The 20,973-nt window shown below is 44.5% G+C and overlaps 1 protein-coding gene across 2 annotated transcripts in view; it reads left to right on the top strand.

Annotated features, from left to right (window-relative positions):
• LOC122540714 (endothelial cell-selective adhesion molecule) overlaps positions 1–20,973 on the top strand; it is a 180,522-nt gene that overhangs the window by 125,758 nt on the left and 33,791 nt on the right. Inside the window, exons 2-5 of one of the 2 annotated variants that reach the window (XM_087976451.1) lie at positions 10,985–11,040; positions 12,974–13,113; positions 16,654–16,864; positions 19,761–19,919. In XM_087976451.1, the coding sequence (XP_087832577.1) occupies positions 12,997–13,113; positions 16,654–16,864; positions 19,761–19,919 (487 nt within the window). In that variant the 5' untranslated portion in view covers positions 10,985–11,040; positions 12,974–12,996. The remainder of the gene's footprint in view (positions 1–10,984; positions 11,041–12,973; positions 13,114–16,653; positions 16,865–19,760; positions 19,920–20,973) is intronic. The other variant, XM_043676833.2, reaches the window with a different exon arrangement.

The following is a 20,973-nucleotide window of genomic DNA, read 5'->3' as shown; positions in this document are numbered from 1 at the left end:
CTCTCAGATATGTTTACTGCATAAAATTAGTCTTCATTGGGTCCACCTTACACTGTAAGACAGGCTTATTAAAGTCTGATTTGTATCCTAATGAAGAAAGACCTGGATACTCCGATGGCCAGAGACTCATTGGGACAGTATGGACTGGAGTTCAGCATCAGGACCCTGCAGAATCCTAGACACAACAAAGTCTGTGGGGATTTCCAGGCAAATTGAAGATTCTGAAGGCACTTCCCCCGCATGAAGCCATATTTGGGACCCTGACTAGTGAAGATGAACTTTATTTAAATATTTTCTTTTTATTCTTTTGTATCTCAAAATTGCACTGGATTGTGGCGACAGAACACTTTTCACTGCATCTACCAAAATATATGTGACAATAAATCATTTATTCACCTGAAACCAGCCATAAAACAATCCTTAATGCCAGAGAATTCAGAAGGTCAACTTCAACTAAGTTAATGGTTACTTCAGAAAAGTTTGATGATTAAAAACAGAGTTGAGATCCTGAGTCCCCCAACTGAACACACACGTCCCAACTACTCCTGACCAACTCACAACACCCCCGGAAACATTGACAATTGCCCCCCATCCAGCTTGACCAGAACCTCTACCCAACACAATTCTACCCCACCCCGGGTCCTGAATTCCCCCCTTCTCCCCACTGCTGACTTGAAGTGGGCACAAGACCCTCTCTGCTGCTCTGAGCCACCTAATATTCTGCCCGTTCACCACTTGCTAACCACAACCAATCATCATATGGGTCAACCTCCTTGCACAAAGACCCCAAAACCCTCAATCCCCACCAGCCTTACACCTACTCCCACCAGCCCTCCATTTCCCTCCCTTCCCAACACTCTGTTCACCTCCTGGTTCCAATATCCACCCCTCCCATCCTACCCTACACACTCCATCACATTCCTGGCACTATCAGGCTCCGTAGCATCCTTCCCACTTGGCACTCTGCTTACCTGGGACCCTGAACATAGGCAACTTACACCTGACACTCACCCCTGTAGCACCCTATCAATCTTTATCCCTTAATCAACTGCACTCTATCCCCACACTTACATACTCAGCATTTCATAGCATCTAGGTGAAAGTGAGTACTGCAGATGCTGGAGATTAGAGTTAAGAGTGTGGTGCTGGAAAAGCACAGCAGGTCAGGCAGCATCCGAGGAGCAGGAAAATCAATGTTTTGGGCAAAAGCCCTTCATATTATCAATGTATCTGGCTATGCTGTTGGATATAGAACACAGTGACTGACTGTTGTAAAAGGGGACATGATTCGATTTCTAATGGCAATCCTGCAATAAAGAGGAACAGCTATGATTTAAATAAGCTCTGCATTTCTGTAAAGCCAGAATTGGAATTCCTGGCTAGAAATGTGAAGCTCAGTACCAACATAAGTAAATATGAACAAAGTTACAATTTGACTGCTGACACTCCACGGAATATTCGGACTATAAACTCTTGGAATCACTAAAAGATTGTGTGCAAACTAGCAGTGATTATCTGAACAGAGCAGTCTTGGTTTGAATGCCATTCAGAAACCTATACAAGAAAAATTGAAAGAGTAGGGGAGCAATATTTTGTAGAGAGCTTCACTTCTCTTGGATCTGAAGCTATTCCAAACCAATAAATAACTACTCTGCTTCATATTTAAAAACCTAAAATGACATTCTGTTGAAGGATGCATTCAATGAAACAGATCTGGTTAAGAAAGGGGAGATTTAATTTAAAATGAATTTTTTTCTGTGGCTGTAGTTTAATCCTTTTCACATGATATTTAATGTCTTTAAACCACATATAGAGAGAACGTATGTACAGATAACTGTAATTTAGCATTCAAAGAAAGCCACATTAAATCACTGTCAGTACTCCTGAATTTATATTTTTTAATTACATTTTAATGTAACATTTGCAATGATGATTTTTCTTGATGATAAGTATGGATAGTAGGTATGAAAAATTTAGCTGCAATCATCAATTGTATTTGATGTTGAAAATAAAGTTATATTTGGTATTCTGTGAGCGAGTGAAGCTTTGTATGTTTAATTGTAGTGGCGAGCATTTATATAATTGTGCTCTATTATTTCGATGGAAGTGTTAATTCACTTCATATCAATGGTTTAAAGCCAGCACTAAAATTCTGTAAGCAGGAACAATATTGAAATGGATTAGGCCTTAAGGGATAATCTTTTCTAAGGTAATAATTCTTTTTTTTATTTACTGATGGGATGTGGCCATCACTGGTTAGCATTTATTTCCCAATCCTAATTGACAGCTCCAATCTTTCTCCCCATTGATATTAACCTCCAGAAGATAGCATTGAATTCAATAAGTAATCAGAATTCCCTATACAGTTTAATGAACACATTTGAGCTCGTTCGGAATTGGAGGTGCCACAATGCATCTGCTCAGTTGATAATTTGCATAAGAAACACTGAAGTAGAACTTCAACTTATTTCAGCTAGTTACGTCAGAGCAGTCCAGGAGTAATTTGCCAAACCAATGCCTGTGATCTCCTATAGATGTCCAAAATTTAATTTGCTCAGACTAAGCCTGGCCCATATCTCAATTTGGGATTTTCCTTGGTCTAGGGAACCTCTTGAAATTGTGTTTGTTTTCTTAGGCACAGTCACTGGTATGTTGAAAACACTTTCCTATCAAAAAATATTTATGAAGAAACAAATGAAGTATTATTTTATTTATATCTATTTCAGTGATTTTAATTTTGACTATTCTAGAGAGAGGACTTGATACGGATATGTTTCTTTTCGGTCAATAATGAAACATTTTCAACCATATTAATAAAACTGGGCCAGGTTATTATTCATTTAATATTAAAAATACAATTACTTTGCGCCTCATGGCCTGATTGTTGCCAGTTTGCTTTGTGAGCTCAGTGCCTCTTGTTTTCAGGTAATTGATTGCCTCCTCAAATACTCTCTTTGAGGCTCCTCTGTTTCAGTTGGCTGCTTCTATTATTTCTATATTCACTTGTGGGATGTGGGCGTTGCTGGCTGGTCAGCATTTCTTGCCCATACGTTGTTGTCCTTGAGAAGGTGGTGATGAGCTGCCTTCTTGAACCACTGCAGTCCATGTACAGTAGGTAGACTTGTAAGACCTTTGATGGCTGTGAATGCTTCAACTGTATGTTTTGCGTTGATATACTGTGCTCTTCTATCGTTGAGGATGGGGATATTTGTGGAGCCTCCTCCAGTGAATTGTTTAATTATCCACAATCATTCCTAGATGTGGTAGGACTGCAGAGCTTAGAGCTGATCCATTGGTTGGACGATCGCTGAGTTCTTTCTATCATTTGATGCTTATGATGTTTTCGTAGTCCTGTTTGGTAGCTTCACCAGGTTGACACCTCATCTTCAGGTATGCCTAGTGCTGCTCCTGGTATGCCCTCTGCGCTCTCCGTTGGACCAGGGTTTGATCCACTGGCCTGATGGTAATGGTTGAGTGGGGATATGCTGGGCCATGGGGTTGCAGATTGTGTTGGAGTACAGTTCAGCTGTTGTTGGTGGTCCACGATGCCTCATGGATGCCCAGTCTTGAGTTGCTAGATCCATTAAAAGTATAACCCGTGTAGCACAGTGATAGTGCCACATGGCACGATGAAGTGTCCTTAATATTAGTCCCTAACAACTCTCGTGTGTCTTTATCGTAGAATTAGCTTCTCTCATTCTCTTCAGTACTGCAACACTCTTTAGTTACACATGTGTATGTTCAATACAATATCTTTCTCATCCACTCCAGACTTCTCTACCTTGTTGATGTTACAATCACATCATTATTGTTAGCAGGTATCACATTCTATTATACACCCTACTCATATTCTGTAGTGGCCTTGTTTTTAAACTGGGAGAAAGTGAGGTCTGCAGATGCTGGAGATCAAAGTTGAAACTTTATTGCTGGAACAGCACAGCAGGTCAGGCAGCATCCAGGGAACAGGAGATTCGACGTTTCGGGCACAGGCCCTTCTTCAGGAATGAGCAGAGAGTGTTCAGCAGGAGAAGATAAAAGGTAGGGAGGAGGGACTTGGAGGAGGGGAGTTGGAAATGTGATAGGTGGAAAGAGGTCAAGGTGAGGGTGATAGGTCGGAGTAGGATGGAGGCGGAGAGGTCAAGAAGAAGACTGCAGGTCAGGAAGGCGGTGCCGGGCTGGAGGGATCCGGCTGAGACAAGGTGGGGGGAGGGGGGATGAAGAAACTGGTGAAGTCCAAGTTCATCCCCTGCGGTTGGAGGGTTCCCAGTCGGAAGATAAGACGCTCCTCCTCCGACCGTCGGGTTGTTGTGGTTTGGCGGTGGATGAGTCCAATGACCTGCATATCCTCGGTGGAGTGGGAGGGGGAGTTGAAATGCTGTGCCACAGGTTGGTTGGGTTGGTTCGTCCGGGTGGCCCAGAGGTGCTCTCTGAATCGCTCCGCAAGTAGGCGGCCTGTCTCCCCAATATAGAGGAGGCCACACCGGCTGCAGCGGATGCAGTAGATGATGTGGGTGGAGGTGCAGGTGAATCTGTGGCGGATATGGGAGTTTCCCTTGGGGCCTTGGAGAGAAGTGAGGGGGGAGGTGTGGGCGCAAGTGTTGCACCTCCTGCGGTTGCAAGGGAAGGTGCCGGGAGTGGTGGTTGGGTCGGTGGGGGGTGTGGATCTGACAAGGGAGTCGCGGAGGGAGTGGTCTCTACGGAAAGCTGATAGGGGAGGGGAGGGAAATATATCCTTGGTGCTGGGGTCTGTTTGGAGGTGGCGGAAGTGACGGCGGATGATGCGCTGTACATGGAGATTGGTGGGGTGGTAGGTGAGGACCAGTGGGGTTCTGTCCTGGTGGCGGTTGGAGGGGCGGGGCTCAAGGGCGGAGGAGCGGGAAGTGGAGGAGATGCGGTGGAGGGCACCGTCGACCACGTCGGGGGGGAAATTGCGGTCCTTGAAGAAGGAGGCCATCTGTGTTGTACGTATTTTGAACTGGTCCTCCTGGGAGCAGATGCGGCGGAGACGAAGGAATTGGGAGAATGGGATGGCGTTTTTACAGGGGGCAGGATGGGAGGAGGTGTAGTCCAGGTAGCTGTGGGAGTCGGTAGGTTTGTAGTAGATGTCCGTGTTGATTCGGTCGCCTGAGATAGAAACAGAAAGGTCTAGGAAGGGGAGGGAGGAGTCCGAGACTGTCCAGGTGAATTTGAGGTCGGGGTGGAAGGTGTTCCGCCGCGTTCCGCCACCACGCCTAACTCCGCCCCCCGGCCGAGTTCCGTCACCGCGCCTAACCCCGCCCCCACGCCGTGTTCCGTCACCACGCCTAACCCCGCCCCCCCGCCGGTCTCCATCACCATGTCCAACTCCGCCCCCAAGCCGACCTCTGTCCCCGCCCCCAGGCCTAACCCCGCCCCCACATCCAGCTCCAGCCCCACACCAGGTCCTAGCTCCCAGCCCTGCCGTGTGTTCACCATCCTTCCAGACTTGCCCCTCTCTGAGGATGAAAGATCAGTCCTCAGCAGAGGTCTCACCTTCGTTCCCACACGTTCTCGGGTCAATGAATTCAATACACGGAGTGACACCGAACAATTCTTCCGCCGCCTTCGCCTCCGTGCCTTCTTCTTCAATCAAGACTCTCGCCCACCCTCTGACGACCCCTTCTCCCACCTCCAACACACCCCGTCCACCTGGACACCCCGTGCTGGCCTCCTACCTGCCCTCGACCTCTTCATAGCAAACTGCCGCCGCGATATTAACCGCTACCTGAACTCCCACACTCCTCCCACCCACTCCAACCTCTCACCCTCGGAACGCGCAGCCCTCCACTCCCTCCGTTCCAACCCCAACCTCACCATCAAACCAGCTGACAAGGGAGGCGCAGTAGTAGTTTGGCGCACTGACCTTTACACCGCTGAGGCCAAACGCCAGCTCGCAGATACCTCCTCCTACCGTCCCCTTGACCATGACCCCACCCCCCACCACCAAACCATCATCTCCCAGACCGTCCATAACCTCATCACCTCAGGGGACCTCCCATCCACCGCCTCCAACCTCATAGTCCCACAACCCCGCACCGCCCGTTTCTACCTCCTGCCCAAAATCCACAAACCTGACTGCCCCGGACGACCCATCGTCTCAGCCTGCTCCTGCCCAACCGAACTCATCTCGGCATACCTCGACACGGTCCTGTCCCCATTAGTCCAAGAACTCCCCACCTACGTTCGTGACACCACCCACGCCCTCCACCTCCTCCAGGATTTCCGCTTCCCCGGTCCCCAACGCCTCATCTTCACCATGGACATCCAGTCCCTGTACACCTCCATTCCCCATCACGAAGGACTCAAAGCACTCCGCTTCTTCCTTTCCCGCCGTACCACCCAGTACCCTTCCACCGACACCCTCCTTCGACTGACCGAACTGGTCCTCACCCTGAACAACTTTTCTTTCCAATCTTCCCACTTTCTCCAAACAAAAGGAGTAGCCATGGGCACCCGCATGGGCCCCAGCTATGCCTGCCTCTTCGTAGGGTATGTGGAACAATCCATCTTCCGCAACTACACTGGCCCCACCCCCCATCTTTTTCTTCGCTACATTGATGACTGTATCGGCGCTACCTCGTGCTCCCACGAGGAGGTTGAACAGTTCATCCACTACACCAACACCTTCCACCCCGACCTCAAATTCACCTGGACAGTCTCGGACTCCTCCCTCCCCTTCCTAGACCTTTCTGTTTCTATCTCAGGCGACCGAATCAACACGGACATCTACTACAAACCTACCGACTCCCACAGCTACCTGGACTACACCTCCTCCCATCCTGCCCCCTGTAAAAACGCCATCCCATTCTCCCAATTCCTTCGTCTCCGCCGCATCTGCTCCCAGGAGGACCAGTTCAAAATACGTACAACACAGATGGCCTCCTTCTTCAAGGACCGCAATTTCCCCCCCGACGTGGTCGACGGTGCCCTCCACCGCATCTCCTCCACTTCCCGCTCCTCCGCCCTTGAGCCCCGCCCCTCCAACCGCCACCAGGACAGAACCCCACTGGTCCTCACCTACCACCCCACCAATCTCCATGTACAGCGCATCATCCGCCGTCACTTCCGCCACCTCCAAACAGACCCCAGCACCAAGGATATATTTCCCTCCCCTCCCCTATCAGCTTTCCGTAGAGACCACTCCCTCCGCGACTCCCTTGTCAGATCCACACCCCCCACCGACCCAACCACCACTCCCGGCACCTTCCCTTGCAACCGCAGGAGGTGCAACACTTGCGCCCACACCTCCCCCCTCACTTCTCTCCAAGGCCCCAAGGGAAACTCCCATATCCGCCACAGATTCACCTGCACCTCCACCCACATCATCTACTGCATCCGCTGCAGCCGGTGTGGCCTCCTCTATATTGGGGAGACAGGCCGCCTACTTGCGGAGCGATTCAGAGAGCACCTCTGGGCCACCCGGACGAACCAACCCAACCAACCTGTGGCACAGCATTTCAACTCCCCCTCCCACTCCACCGAGGATATGCAGGTCATTGGACTCATCCACCGCCAAACCACAACAACCCGACGGTCGGAGGAGGAGCGTCTTATCTTCCGACTGGGAACCCTCCAACCGCAGGGGATGAACTTGGACTTCACCAGTTTCTTCATCCCCCCTCCCCCCACCTTGTCTCAGCCGGATCCCTCCAGCCCGGCACCGCCTTCCTGACCTGCAGTCTTCTTCTTGACCTCTCCGCCTCCATCCTACTCCGACCTATCACCCTCACCTTGACCTCTTTCCACCTATCACATTTCCAACTCCCCTCCTCCAAGTCCCTCCTCCCTACCTTTTATCTTCTCCTGCTGAACACTCTCTGCTCATTCCTGAAGAAGGGCCTGTGCCCGAAACGTCGAATCTCCTGTTCCCTGGATGCTGCCTGACCTGCTGTGCTGTTCCAGCAATAAAGTTCAAACTTGTTTTTAAACTGTCATTACTAGGGACTAGAAACATGCCTTTTTAGAGAGTGACAAGTATAATAGCATCTGCAGAAAATTTGTAGTTTAGTCACAAAGTTTTTAAAAAGTTAACAGATCTGGGAGATCCATGTAATAATTATTAATTTGCCACATAAACATTTAAACTGATTCTGGAGAGAACAACATTGAATTGCATGAGCAGGGGGATGCTCAATTATGAAAGTGTTTCTGGAATTGTGGATGGCAAGAATTACAGCTCAAGTATTCAGACAATAAGGATTTTGCTCCTTAACAAGAATATAATTTTTTCTAATCCAAGCATCTATCACAGTGAAAACGCACTTTCCACCCCTCAATGACACAGCTATTCATACTGCGTCTTCATCCTCATTGCCTGAACAAATGGAAGGTATTTCCTCAACTCTTATTCTAAAGAGATGCAGTAACTTCTGTAATTTTTATGGCTTTTTGCTAATATGAATGGATTTCACATCTGGTATGTCTCTCCTGCCAAGAATGCAATCCCTCTTGTAGTAAATGGGAAATCTCCACGATAAATCTTCTTTTTGCACCTGGTAGCAGCATATCCTACTCCCAAACCAAGAATAGAACATAAATAATTCATGGCTAAATGTTGAAGATGTCTCCTGTTCAAGTGGTTACTGATGCATATGGATCTTTAAGGATTAATACTTGATTGATTTCAATAAATGTTTCCTACTCTGATATGTCTTGAGGAGTTGGTAAGAGTAAAGTAGGATTCTGTGAAGACAAGCCAAAGGCTAGATCCATTACCTGTAAATAGTTGCAATAAACTATATCTGGTTTATTCCCCAAGACTCTGCTTGATAGACCACAAGGTGGCTTTCCTCGCACACACATGAGCACTTAAAGATTCTACACATTTAGAAGATATAGATGGCAGCACACACAAAAGTTACCTTCCTACAAAGCCTTACAAACAGTAAAATTGTGAACAATGAATATATTTTACATTGAAAGTCAATTAGATAGGTCCAAGCCTTCCTATCTGGTAGATGACCTCTTTTTCTGATAAAGCACAGCTGCAATGTGCTTTCCCACCATTAGGTTGTGATGTTTCAGGAGGACAACTTCCTCAACTTTAATTTGGCATATTAGCCTGCTTGGCACACTCTCCTCATTCCTGAAGAAGGGTTTATGCCCGAAACGTCGATTCTCCTTCTCCTTTGATGCTGCCTGACCTGCTGCGCTTTTCCAGCAACACATTTTTAATCTTAGAAATGACTGCCAGACAACTCAGACCTCTTGGCATCATGGTAGCCCACAAACCCACCAACACACTAAAACAGCAGCTAATGAACTTGAAAGACCCTATACACAAGCATATCTAATGTATTTACAAAGTATCTTGCAAAAACTATAACAAACACTACATTGGACAAACAGGCAGAAAACTAGCCACCAGGATACATGAACATCAACTCGCTAGAAAAAGACATGACCCACTCTCACTAGTAGCCTCACATATGGATGGGGAAGGACACCACTTCGACTGGGACAACACATCCATACTAGGACAAGCCAAACAGAGACACACATGAGGTATGGGCATTCCAACTGGAACTCTATCAAAAAACACATTGACTTGGATCCCATTTACTACCCCCTGAGAAAAAGAACAGGAAATGACATTACTATAGGAAATGATGTCACCACAAGAAATGACATCACCAACCTAAGGAACCCCAAACACTAAATAGAAAGTGGGCTACACCATCAGTGCTTCATCTGGAGGCTCACTGATAGTGTTACCTAGTATGGTGACAAAATGTCTGAAAATGAACCTTCCAGCTCAGCGAGCAAACTTACACCCAGAACCTCAACCTGAGCTACAAATCTTCTAGAACTTGCTAATATTGTATGCTTTATTGGGGAAAATCCTCTACAGCTGAAAATGTGTTGCTGGAAAAGCGCAGCAGGTCAGGCAGCATCCAGGAAACAGGAGAATCGACGTTTCGGGCATAAGCCCTTCTTCAGGAATCAGGCTTATGCCCGAAACGTCGATTCTCCTGTTCCCTGGATGCTGCCTGACCTGCTGCGCTTTTCCAGCAACACATTTTCAGCTCTGATCTCCAGCATCTGCAGACCTCACTTTCTCCTCGAAAATCCTCTACATGTTGGCTGCCACAATGCTGCATTTTTATTGTTCAGAAACACAGATGAGAAAACTTTTGGAATACAATGAGCAATCAGGTACACAAAGACTTTCACATCAGTAAGCAAATTGATAAAAGAGGAAGCACATTATTATAAATTGTTTCCATGCGTCCATTTTACTTTTTCAAATGGCACAGAAGATGTATTACAGAATTGTTAATAAAAATCAGATATTGACATTCTTCTAAAATTGTTGAAGAACGTCCCATGATGCTTCATGTAAGGTGGACTCAATTGGGCAATGAATTCTGAGTCAGCTAAGGAAATTGTAATCGCAAGTTGAGCAAAAGAGATGGATCTTTAAAAGGAGTCTTAAACAAAGAAATGGATGTGGACAGATACAGGAATTTAGAGAAGCAATTCTAGAAATTGGGATCATGATGGTTCTGCTGCCAATGAGTGGTGTGAAAAGTGCAGGCAAGTATAAGAGTGTGATGTTAAGGGGAGGAAGCAATGAGAAGATGGGATTGGTAAGGTTACAGAGGGGACACGGCCACAGAGAAACTCCAGCAAGTTGCTAAGTATTTACAAATTGAGATGATGCATGAGTAGAAGTAAGTACCAATCAGCAAAGACAAAGATTGTTGTTAACTGGGACTTGGTGCACATTAGATATGATTAGGAGTGATCTCGATGAATTAATAGTTAAGAAGCCTGGAATATAGAAGCAGCAAAGGTAGTTTTAACTCCAGGTTTCTGGTCAATATAAGATAAGTTCTGAGATTGTTTTCTATCTAAATAATGTGCAGCCTAGTTTGATTACTGGAGCTCCTAACTTATTCGTTAGTGTGATCTGTACTATGTAGCACACTGACCAATCAAAATAACACCTTTCCTTTAAATCTAGGTGAAGAATTATACGTACAGGGGAGAAAGCGAGCTACATGTGGAAGGAATGATTCGGTGAAAGTTTTGCTTTTAAAACCTTGGAGTCATTAGGAAAGAGAGATTTGTATCTTTATAGTGTCTTTCACAACATCAAGACATTTCAAATTCTTTTTAAAACAGTGTCACACCTGTGAAATATGGTCACCATTGTAATGTAGGAAATGTGCGCACAGCAAAATCCCACAAACAGCAATAAAATAACAGTGGAGTTATTTGTTTGTTGGAGAGATTACCGTTGGCCAGCACGCTGGGGTGGGGGGGGGGTGGACTTCAATATTCTTTGATTAAAAAAAAATGAGTGCTGTCGGACCGACAACGCACTGGTCAAAGGTGTGACTGGGATGTTTGGTTCAATGTTGACTGCAGCAGCATTGGCAAAACAGAAATACAAGCAAGCAGAAACTGCCCTGTACTGCACAGTGTGTTGAACTGGCCTTGGGAACTGCAGATCATAGTCGACAACTGCTGTTTGTAAAATAAATAATGCAGTTTGGTAACATATTGGAACAGTTCTTTCTGTCCCAGATCACTGTCTGAATACATGAGCTGTACCATTTCTGAGAGGGGATGCTGTTATTGGGAAGTGAAGATAGCTAAATTAACTGTGTTTAACTGTATTATTTAGCTGTATTAATTTCATGGGGTGTGCCAAAAGTAGTGTTATGTAAATAAGTAGGATTGTCCTGCCACTAATAGAAATTATTTCCTCAGAAAAGCATGCACTGTTATGGCTTTTGCTTTCCTCCTTGTGCTTTCCTGTTTAAACCGGCCTCCTGATCTCTGTGCAGGGATGTGTTTTGATCCTGCAGGCTTAATAATTTATTATGTTTAATAATCTCAAATGTCTCATTTTTATATTCATTGGGTAAGAGCTTGAATAATGACTGTCATGAAAATCAAACACGTTCTACTTCCAATATGAACTATTATTATCAAGCATTGGTTTTTCAATCAGGATTAGTACAGCTTTTACAGAGGAGAGCTCCTCCTACACTCATATGAAACACTGGTTGGTCAGCTGTAGCAGAGGTTCAGTACAGAATGCCATTTTCACCCATTAGTTTTGCACTTCCCTCTACATGACACAGGCAATTTCCTCTAATTCTACTCAAACAAATAATGTTGGAGAAATTCTGCAGGTCTGGCAGCAACTGTGGAGAGAGAAAGAGTTTCAAGTCTCTTGTATGACTCTCTTTCAGAACTGTAGAATGCCTCCAGCTTGGATACAGGCCTTGGCCTATCAAGTCCAAACTGACCCATACCCACTCCATCCATGAAAGCCTGCATTTCCAATGGCGAATACATCTAGCCTGCACATTCTGGGTAATTTAACATGGCCAATCAACCTAACCTGAATATCTTTGGACTGTGGGAGGAAACCCCACCCATGCATAGAGAGAATGTACAAACACCACACACACAGTTGCCTGAGGGTGGAAACAAACCCAGGTCCTTGGCACTGTAAGGCAGCAGTTCTAACCACTGAGCCACCCCTAATTCTAATTCTACTGCTCTTCCAAAGTTAAAGTGTAAACTTGATTGAACCTTTCTGCAGAACAGGATTTTGTTTTGTGCTCAGTGGGCCACACTTGCAGTCTGAAGTCTTTCCCAGATAGCCATGCTTCATGCGTGAATTTGATGGTGGTAATTCCACTGTTATTTGTCCATCGGAGTGTGTGACTGCTGAGCTGTTTTCCTACCATCACCCACTATTCAGCTATGTGTATTTTCCAACAGTGTTAATATCATTGTTTTCCAACTGTGTAAAGTGACTAATAATCGGGAGCTAGAATCATGGCAGCCTAGTTTTCTCCTTAGCTCAAGGCTAATTGTAATGCCTTGGCTGTGATTAGCTTATTCAACACAGTTTAGCTTTGGCTGCCTATATCTCAGTTACATATGAACCGAAACATTCTATTCATATTTCTTTGTTTCTGTTGTCTGATAGAATCATTAGAATTACGGCTGGAGATGCCGACAAAACGAATTATCGCTGTTGGCAATTCAGTCATCCTGACTGGCAAGATTTCCATCCCTCAGGGAGCACAACTTGCCTCCGTGACATGGACCAAAAAGAGAGATGGACCAGTAAGTTTAATAGCATCATCAATATCAAGATGTTGGGTTTCTCAGGATCTTGGAGCCTTTGTGGGTCTTTAAATGATGGTCAAGGAGACCCAGATCTTGAAGTCACCATCTTATTTTTGGTGGCTCCTATACATGATGGTAAGGAGGGAGGTGGGGCGTGAAGTGCACTGATGCTAATTATAAATTAGTTGGATAATTTGAACTCTGTACACATGTCAACAAATCTGATTTTTGCTCTAGGAATGGCTTCAAACATTGTGTTCCATGACTTCATGACCAAAAGATAATTGCTGTTGAAAGGCAGATGCTGTAAAACTGTGAATTTGTGTGTATTTAAATCTTCTGTGCTTTAAATTTGATTGAAAAAAATTGCCTGCCTGTATCTATGAAAGTAGCAATTGTTTAGCAATTTCAATAGGTATTTGGGAAGTATCCTTTAGTGGTTTGATTATAGCATGATTACTACCTGACTCCTTTCCACAACATAACATTAACATAGAACAGGGGTTGATAGTTAAAACGATTATGAAATGATTGCTTGCATTTGATGTGGAGTTATGAATAGACAATTTTTTAATAAACAGTTAATTGTTTGAACAGATTTAATGCATATGATGTCATAGAACCAGAGTCATAGACATGTACATCATGGAAACAGACCCTTTTGTCCAACCTGTCCAAGCCGACCAAATATCCCAACCAAATCTAGTCCCACCTTCAAGCACCTAGCACATATCCCTCCAAACCCTTCCTATTCATATACCAATCCAAATGTCTTTTAAATGTTGCAATTGTAACAGCCTCCTCCCCTTCCTCTGGCAGCTCATTCCATACACGTACCACCCTCTGCGTGAAAAGGTTGCCCCTTAGGTGTCTTTTATATCTTTCCCCTCTCACCCTAAACCTATGCCCTCTAGTTCTGGACTCCCCAACCCCAGGGAAAAGACTTTGTCAATTTATCCTATCCATGCCCCTCAGAATTTTGTAAACCTCTATAAGGTCACCCCTCAGCTTCCAATGCTCCAGGGAAAATAGCCCCAGCCTGTTCAACCTCTCGTTATAGCTCAAATCCTCCAACACTGGCAACATCCTAATGAATGTGAATGATTCTTCTTCAATATAGTAAGTCCTGTAATAAATATTTAGAAACATTTGTTTCATTTCGCATGTTTCCTGAAATCTGCTGAAGGTTGCGTTGGCATGCAAGTACAAGGAGAAAGGACAATTGGTAGGAGGGATCACAAGTTTGTACTGAGTTGGCATAGTTGTTTCTGGAGTCTTGGAAATAAGTAAGTGGTCATGACTTGGCGTGTGTGGTACCAAGTTATATCAGTGTTATAAGGGATCATGAGGATGACTGGGGATCATCCAGTACACCTTACCCACCCTCCTCTCTCAGCGGCCAATGCAACGTCAGAACCTGAGACAAAAGCAGAGAATGCTGGTGAAATCCCCCAGGTCTGACAGCAGCTGTGGAGAGAGAAACAGAGTTAATGTTTTGAGTCTGATTTGAATCCTCTTCGGACCTGAAGGTGTTGGAAAGCGGGTTTTGTTTGATAGAAACAGAGAAAGGTTAAGGGCAGTACAAAAGATGAAGACAAAGACATAAATCAATGAGAAAGAGAAAAGGAGATGTAAAATGGGTATAAATTAAGGTGTGTGTGTGAGAGAGAATGAGTCCTGTCTACTAAGAGCAATCTAGATGAGATTTAACCGCAACAAGCACGGTGGCTCAGTGGTCAGCACTGCTGCTTCACAGCACCAGGGTCCCAGGTTCAATTCCAGCCTCAGGTGACTGTCTGTGTGGAGTTTGCACATTCTCCCCGTGTCTGCATGGGTTTCCTCCGGGTGCTAAGGTTTCCTCCCACAATCCAAAGATGTGCAGGCCAGGTGAATTGGCCTTGCTAAATTGCCCATAGTGCTAGGTGCATTAGTCAGAGGGCAATGGGTCTGGGTGGGTTACTCTTTGGAGGATTGGGCCGAAGGGCCTGTTTCCACACTGTAGGGAATCTAATCTAAAAAAATCTGTGTGTGTATCATAGAATCATTGGGCACATAAACAGATGCTTCAGTCCAACTCAACCAAAATTAACTGGTCTGATTTACTTGTGTTTGGTCTATATCCCTCATAAACCTTTCCTATTCATGTACCTGTCCAAATATATTTTAAATGTTGCCTGTACCGTGTTCTCTGGCAGCTTGTTCAGTACGCAAACCACCCTTTGATTGAAAATGTTGTCTCTCAGGTCCCTTTTAAATCTTTCCCTCTCACTTTAAACCTATGCCCTCTGCTTTTGGACTCCCCAGTCCATGGAAAATGATATACAAGCCTCTCTAAGGTCATCCCTCAGCCTCCTATGGTCGAGAAAAGAAATTGTTCCAGCCTCTCCTATAGCTCAAACCCTCCAGTCTTGGCAACATCCTTCGAAATTTTTTTGCTTCCTTTCTATTTTAATAACATCCTTCCTACAGCAGGGCAGCCAGAATTGTATGCAATATTCTAAAAGTAGCCTCACTAATGTTTTGTGCAGCTGCAACATGATGTCACAACTTCTATACCTCATGCTCTGACCAGTGACTAGCTACCTGAAGAAGGAGGAGCGCTCTGAAAGCTTCTACTTCCAAATAAACCTGTTCGACTATCACCTGGTGTTGTGTGATTTTTAAGTCTGACCAATGAAGGCAAGCATGTGAAATGCCTTCTTCCCCACCCTGTCTATATGTGGTGCCACTTGAAAGGAACTCTGAAGCTGTACCCCTGGATACCTCTGTTGGAAGAAAAAGCATTCGATTCTGATGTTATGGAATCTCAAGGGTTGAGGCTGCAAAGTGCTTCAGGAGAGAATGGGATGCAGCTTGTGCTTTGTTGGAACATTGCAGCAGGCTAGGGGCATGAAGTATTATTATGAGAGCAAGGGGGTATATTGAAATGGCAAGCAACTGACATTTCTGTGGACAGCGGTCAGAGAATTCATACAGCAGAGCAGCAGGCCTATTGACTCTATACCAACCCTCCAAAGAGCACTCCACCCAGCCCCCAGCCCCTACTCCGACCCCCATTCCTGGAACCCTGCATTTCCTATAGCCAATCCACACAACCTGCACATCTTTGAACTGTGGAGGGAAACTGGAGCACCTGGAGGAAACCCACATAGACACAGGGAGAATGTGCAAACTCCACACAGACAGTTAACTGAGGGTGGAATTGAGCCCAGGTCCCTGGCGCTGTGAGGCAGCAGTGCTAACCACTGAGCTAACGTGCTGCCCCATTAGGGCAAATCCAGCACTGGATATTGGGCTCAAAAAAACCTGGGAAAGTCAGTAGATAATCATTGATTAGACCTGAGTCAGAAATAGAGATTGCAATCCAGATCGAAAGATTTGAACCCTTTTAAGGCCATCCAAGCTAGATACCATGTTCATTGATATAATGTCAACATGAAGAAGTACATTGCTTTTGTTTGATTCTGTTATGTTTGCTCCATGCCATGCAGGTAACTTTCTTTGTCAAAGATTAATTTTGCTTTTCTCCTTCCCAAGATATTGATGTATACCAATTCTGGCATATTTCCAATATCTCGATATGAAAACCGTATCGGCTTCAAAAATTCAAAGCTGGCTGGTGATGTCTCCATATACATCAATGACACAAAGCTGACTGACACAGATACCTACACTTGCACAGTAGCCGTTTCACTTCCTGGTGATGGCAACAAACTTATCTCTGGAGAAACAGCGTTGTTTGTACGGGGTACGTATTATACTGTGCTTGTTCATTAAAGCCAGAGATCAGGGGAATGAAGTACTTCTAACATTGGTGATTAATTAGCAAATGGGGCCGAGGATTTAGATTAGGTTTGTTCAGTAAACCCCTGTATGAAGAATAAAAGTTTGTTGTCTATGTCCCCAAAGTTTCCTGGGCCGTTTTTATGCTGAATTTCAACATTTCCTTTCCGGGGCTAGTTGGATCACCATTTGGCACAAGGTGGGCACAGTCCTCCCATTTGCGTCTGAGGTTCTACAGGTATACATAAGACCTTGAGTAACATATTTCAATAAATTTATGGCTGTTTGGCATGGATGAACTGCTTGGTCTATTGCAGGTGGCTATGTCCACCAGTAGGCACATTTATCCCTGCCCCAGCAGACTGAATTTAGCCCTTGCAGATCATTTTTTTTCAGGTAAAAGTGGGGACTGCAGATGCTGGAGATTAGAGCCGAGAGAGCTTCATCAGGGCTTTTGCTCGATACGTTGATTCTTCTGGTCCTTGCTTGCTGCTTGACCTGCCGTGCTTGTCCAGCACCACACTCTCGACTGCCATTTTTTAAGGCTGTCCGGAGTGGGATTTTTCCCAGTGTGTAGTTTTGGAATTCCAGTCCCGTTTCGGACATACCCTGTTGATATTAAAGAGTTTTTGTATTCACTGTTTTGAGCCACCATGAAGGCAACAAGCCACACTCCATACGGCAAGGATCTGAGGCCTACAAGAGCAGGCTTTTTCACTTCTAGCCTGAATAAACTATGCTTTAGGCACCTCAAACAAACTTTGAAAAGACATTCATTTTGAACATGTGTTGGATCCTTACTGAAGGCCTAATGTCTGATTTATGCAGCCATCTGGGATAAATAAATAGAAGATATTATAGACGTATGAGAGGCCCAGTACAAAACTGATGCCCACACCCTATCAGTGAGGGAAGGAGCTGTTGGGTTTTATGAGTGACATGTTGGGTGGGAATCATGGGATAGTCTGCAGATGTTTAAGGTTACCTTGGCCTCCTCTCATTGGACCTGCTGAAAGAGCAAACACAAAGTTGGTACCACAACATGGATTCAATCCCAGATCTTTGCTATTCAACACCCCACCAAAATTACAGGTCAGCATTCTTAGAAAAAGGTGAGAAAAATTGTAGAGTTGAAGGTGAACAGCTTTCATGACAGATTTCATTTGCTTAGATATAACAACGTGGTTGACTCTTAACTGCTCCTTGAAATAGACTAGCTAGCAACTCAGTTCAGGTGTTATTAGGGAAGGGCAACAAGTGTTGGCTTTGTCAGTGACATCCACATTTATGAAAGAATAAATTACAGTAAAATTTAGATTATCCTGCACCTCAGGATGCTCCACCCATTTGTTGTATGTCTGGGTTATAACTCTATTTGGTCTGCCGAAGCAGAGCTTTACTTATTGATCAAAAGACGCATCATCTTCAATCTAGACTGGACGTTCCACTCCTTTCCAACTCTCTCTACTTAATCTGTGACTCCAATATCATCGCTGCATCATCCTTGTCATTATTTTTGATCCTGGTGTTAATTCCATTCCTCTACATCGCAAGTTTTTAACTAAATTGTTACATGTCTATTGTAAATATTTCTCCCAAAATCTTAGGTTCACGGGTTAGTTTCTGTGCTGCTTTGACAATTCTCGCAATCTGGTTGAGGTCTGAATGGTATGGTGATATTTGGGTAACAGATGATAGTGTAACCCATCATATGACTCTGAGGTCAGGAAGGGAGAAAACACCACACTGGAATGCGAATGCAAAGAGAGAGGTCTTAGACACTACACTAGAGAGCAGTATTTGATGTCTTATTGTGTACACGTGTAAATAAAGGAATCTTACACTATGTAATTATTTGAAGAGTTTTACATTGGAACAAGGAGCAAATAGCCTCAGGTACAGTATATGTTCATACACCCACACAGCAAGATACCCCAGACTGGTAAATCAATGTATATCTAGCAGTACTGGTGTAAAACACTTGCTTTCTGAGGCCTAGCAGTTTGTACTTTTCCTTCTTTCAGTGCAAGTATATCTCTCCTGGATGGTTGTCAATGCTTCTTCTTCCTCAATTTCCAAGATCAGATTTTTAAAAATTCAATTATGTCAAAGCATTAAGGTTTCTCCCTATAGACCCATGATCTATTTCAATCATGCATTAGCTTAGTTGTTGCAACGATTACTCCTTCTCTCCTGTTAATTTCTTACCCATGCTTTCACCCGAAGCTGCAACTCTGGCAAGTCTTGACTCTGTACCTTATATTGAAGTTTCAAGCTTGGTTGCCCATCCCTAATTGCCCAGAATTGAGAGTCAACCATATTGCTGTGGGCCTGGAGTCATATGTAGGCCGGGTCAGGTAGGGATGGCAGTTTCCTTCCCTAGAGGACATTAGTGAACCAGATGGGTTTTTCTGACAATCGATTCATGGTCATCATGAGATGATATTTCCATATATTTTTGTAAATTATTGATTTCAAATTCCATTATGGTGGGATTCAGAGTCCCCTGCTGGTTCTCTGGATTAAGAGTCCAGTGATAATGCCACTAGGCCATCACCTTCCCTTGTGTAATGTGGGATTGTTTAATCCTCCTTATGGTTATGATTCAAATTGCTAATCAGCATTTTTGAGTTACTGTCATAATCCATGCTCTGTGCATACCAGATAATGCAAATTTAACTGTATATTTGAGACAACACATGTAGTAAGTCCATGAGCATTACAGCAATTGCAATATTTTGTAAATTTTTTGTCAGCTTGCAAACAAATGTGTTGTTTTAAGTATTGTGTTGTTTCTATTTTATCATTGTACCAACAATCACTTCATGTACATCTGTTTTCTCTTCACATGTCTTACTCAGTTCCACCTTCCCCTCCAAAGTGCACAATTGCTGCTGGAAGCCAATATGTTGGCAGCAATGTGACCCTAAGATGTCACTCAGAAAAAGGTGAACCTGCACCCAATTACTCCTGGACATGGACGACTTCCAGGACAAAGCTTACTTTACGCCGTGGACATTGTGAGTATGAGAAACTGAAATGTTTTTGCTTTATGTTTGATGGAGAACTAACTATCTGCAAAAGCTGGAAGGTTCCCACACTAAATGTTTCGTATGAGTGTGAATACACTTTCGGAGCACTTCATTTGATGTTAGGGTGCATTGGGACATCCTGAGGTCAGGTAAGGCACGATATAAATGCAGACCTTTTTGAGAGGGTATGGATGTAACTTGGCTGCTGGGAAAGAGTGCTATAATGCTTAGATTCTGAGTTGCCATTGTAGTGAATTATTGTGTAAAATTCTATATCAACATTTCCATTTGCACAGAAAGTGTGGCACTGGAAAAAAAGTACAGCAGGCAAGGCAACATCTAAGGAACAAGAGAGTCGACATTTTGGGCATAACCTTTCATTAGTACTGATGAAGGGTTATGCCCCAAATGTCGACTCTCTTGCTCCTCAGGTGCTGCTTGACGTGTTGTGCTTTTTCTGGTACGACACTTTATCGGCTCTTGACTTTTCAGCATCTGCAGTCCTCGCTATCCCCTATTTGCATACAAATCTTGCTTTAATTATGACCTCCAAAACAAGACATGCTATTGAATGATAAAACAGCATGGAAGTAGGCCATTAATTTCAATTCTTTCATTGAGTGTGGATATCAATGGCTTGGCCAATATTTTTTGAGAATGTGGTGACAAGCCACTATCATAAACTTCACCTGGTGCAGGTCTGCCATCATTGAGGGAGATGGTGGTGTAATAGTAAAGGTCACCAGCCGAGTAGTCCAGAGAAGAAAGTGAGGACAGCAGATGCTGAAGATCAGAGTCGAGAGTGTGTTGCTGGAAAAGCACATCTGGTCAGGCAGCATCCAAGGAGCAAGAGAATTGACATTTCAGGCAATAGCCCTTCATCAGGAATGAGGCTTGTGAGTTGATGGGGTGAAGAGATAAATGGGAGGGGGGTGGGGCTTGGAGGAAGGTAGCTGAAAGTGTGATAGGTAGATGGAGGTGGGGGTAAGGATGAGAGGTCAGAGAGGAGGGTGACGGATAGATGGGAAGGAAGATGGACAGG

The sequence above is a fragment of the Chiloscyllium plagiosum genome, unplaced genomic scaffold (assembly GCF_037043375.1).
Source record: "Chiloscyllium plagiosum isolate Xiang-an unplaced genomic scaffold, Cpla_swu_hap1 HiC_scaffold_29, whole genome shotgun sequence".
Classification (NCBI taxonomy): domain Eukaryota; kingdom Metazoa; phylum Chordata; class Chondrichthyes; order Orectolobiformes; family Hemiscylliidae; genus Chiloscyllium; species Chiloscyllium plagiosum.
Note: the sequence above shows the minus strand (reverse complement) of the source record. Positions and strands in the feature narration are given on the sequence as shown.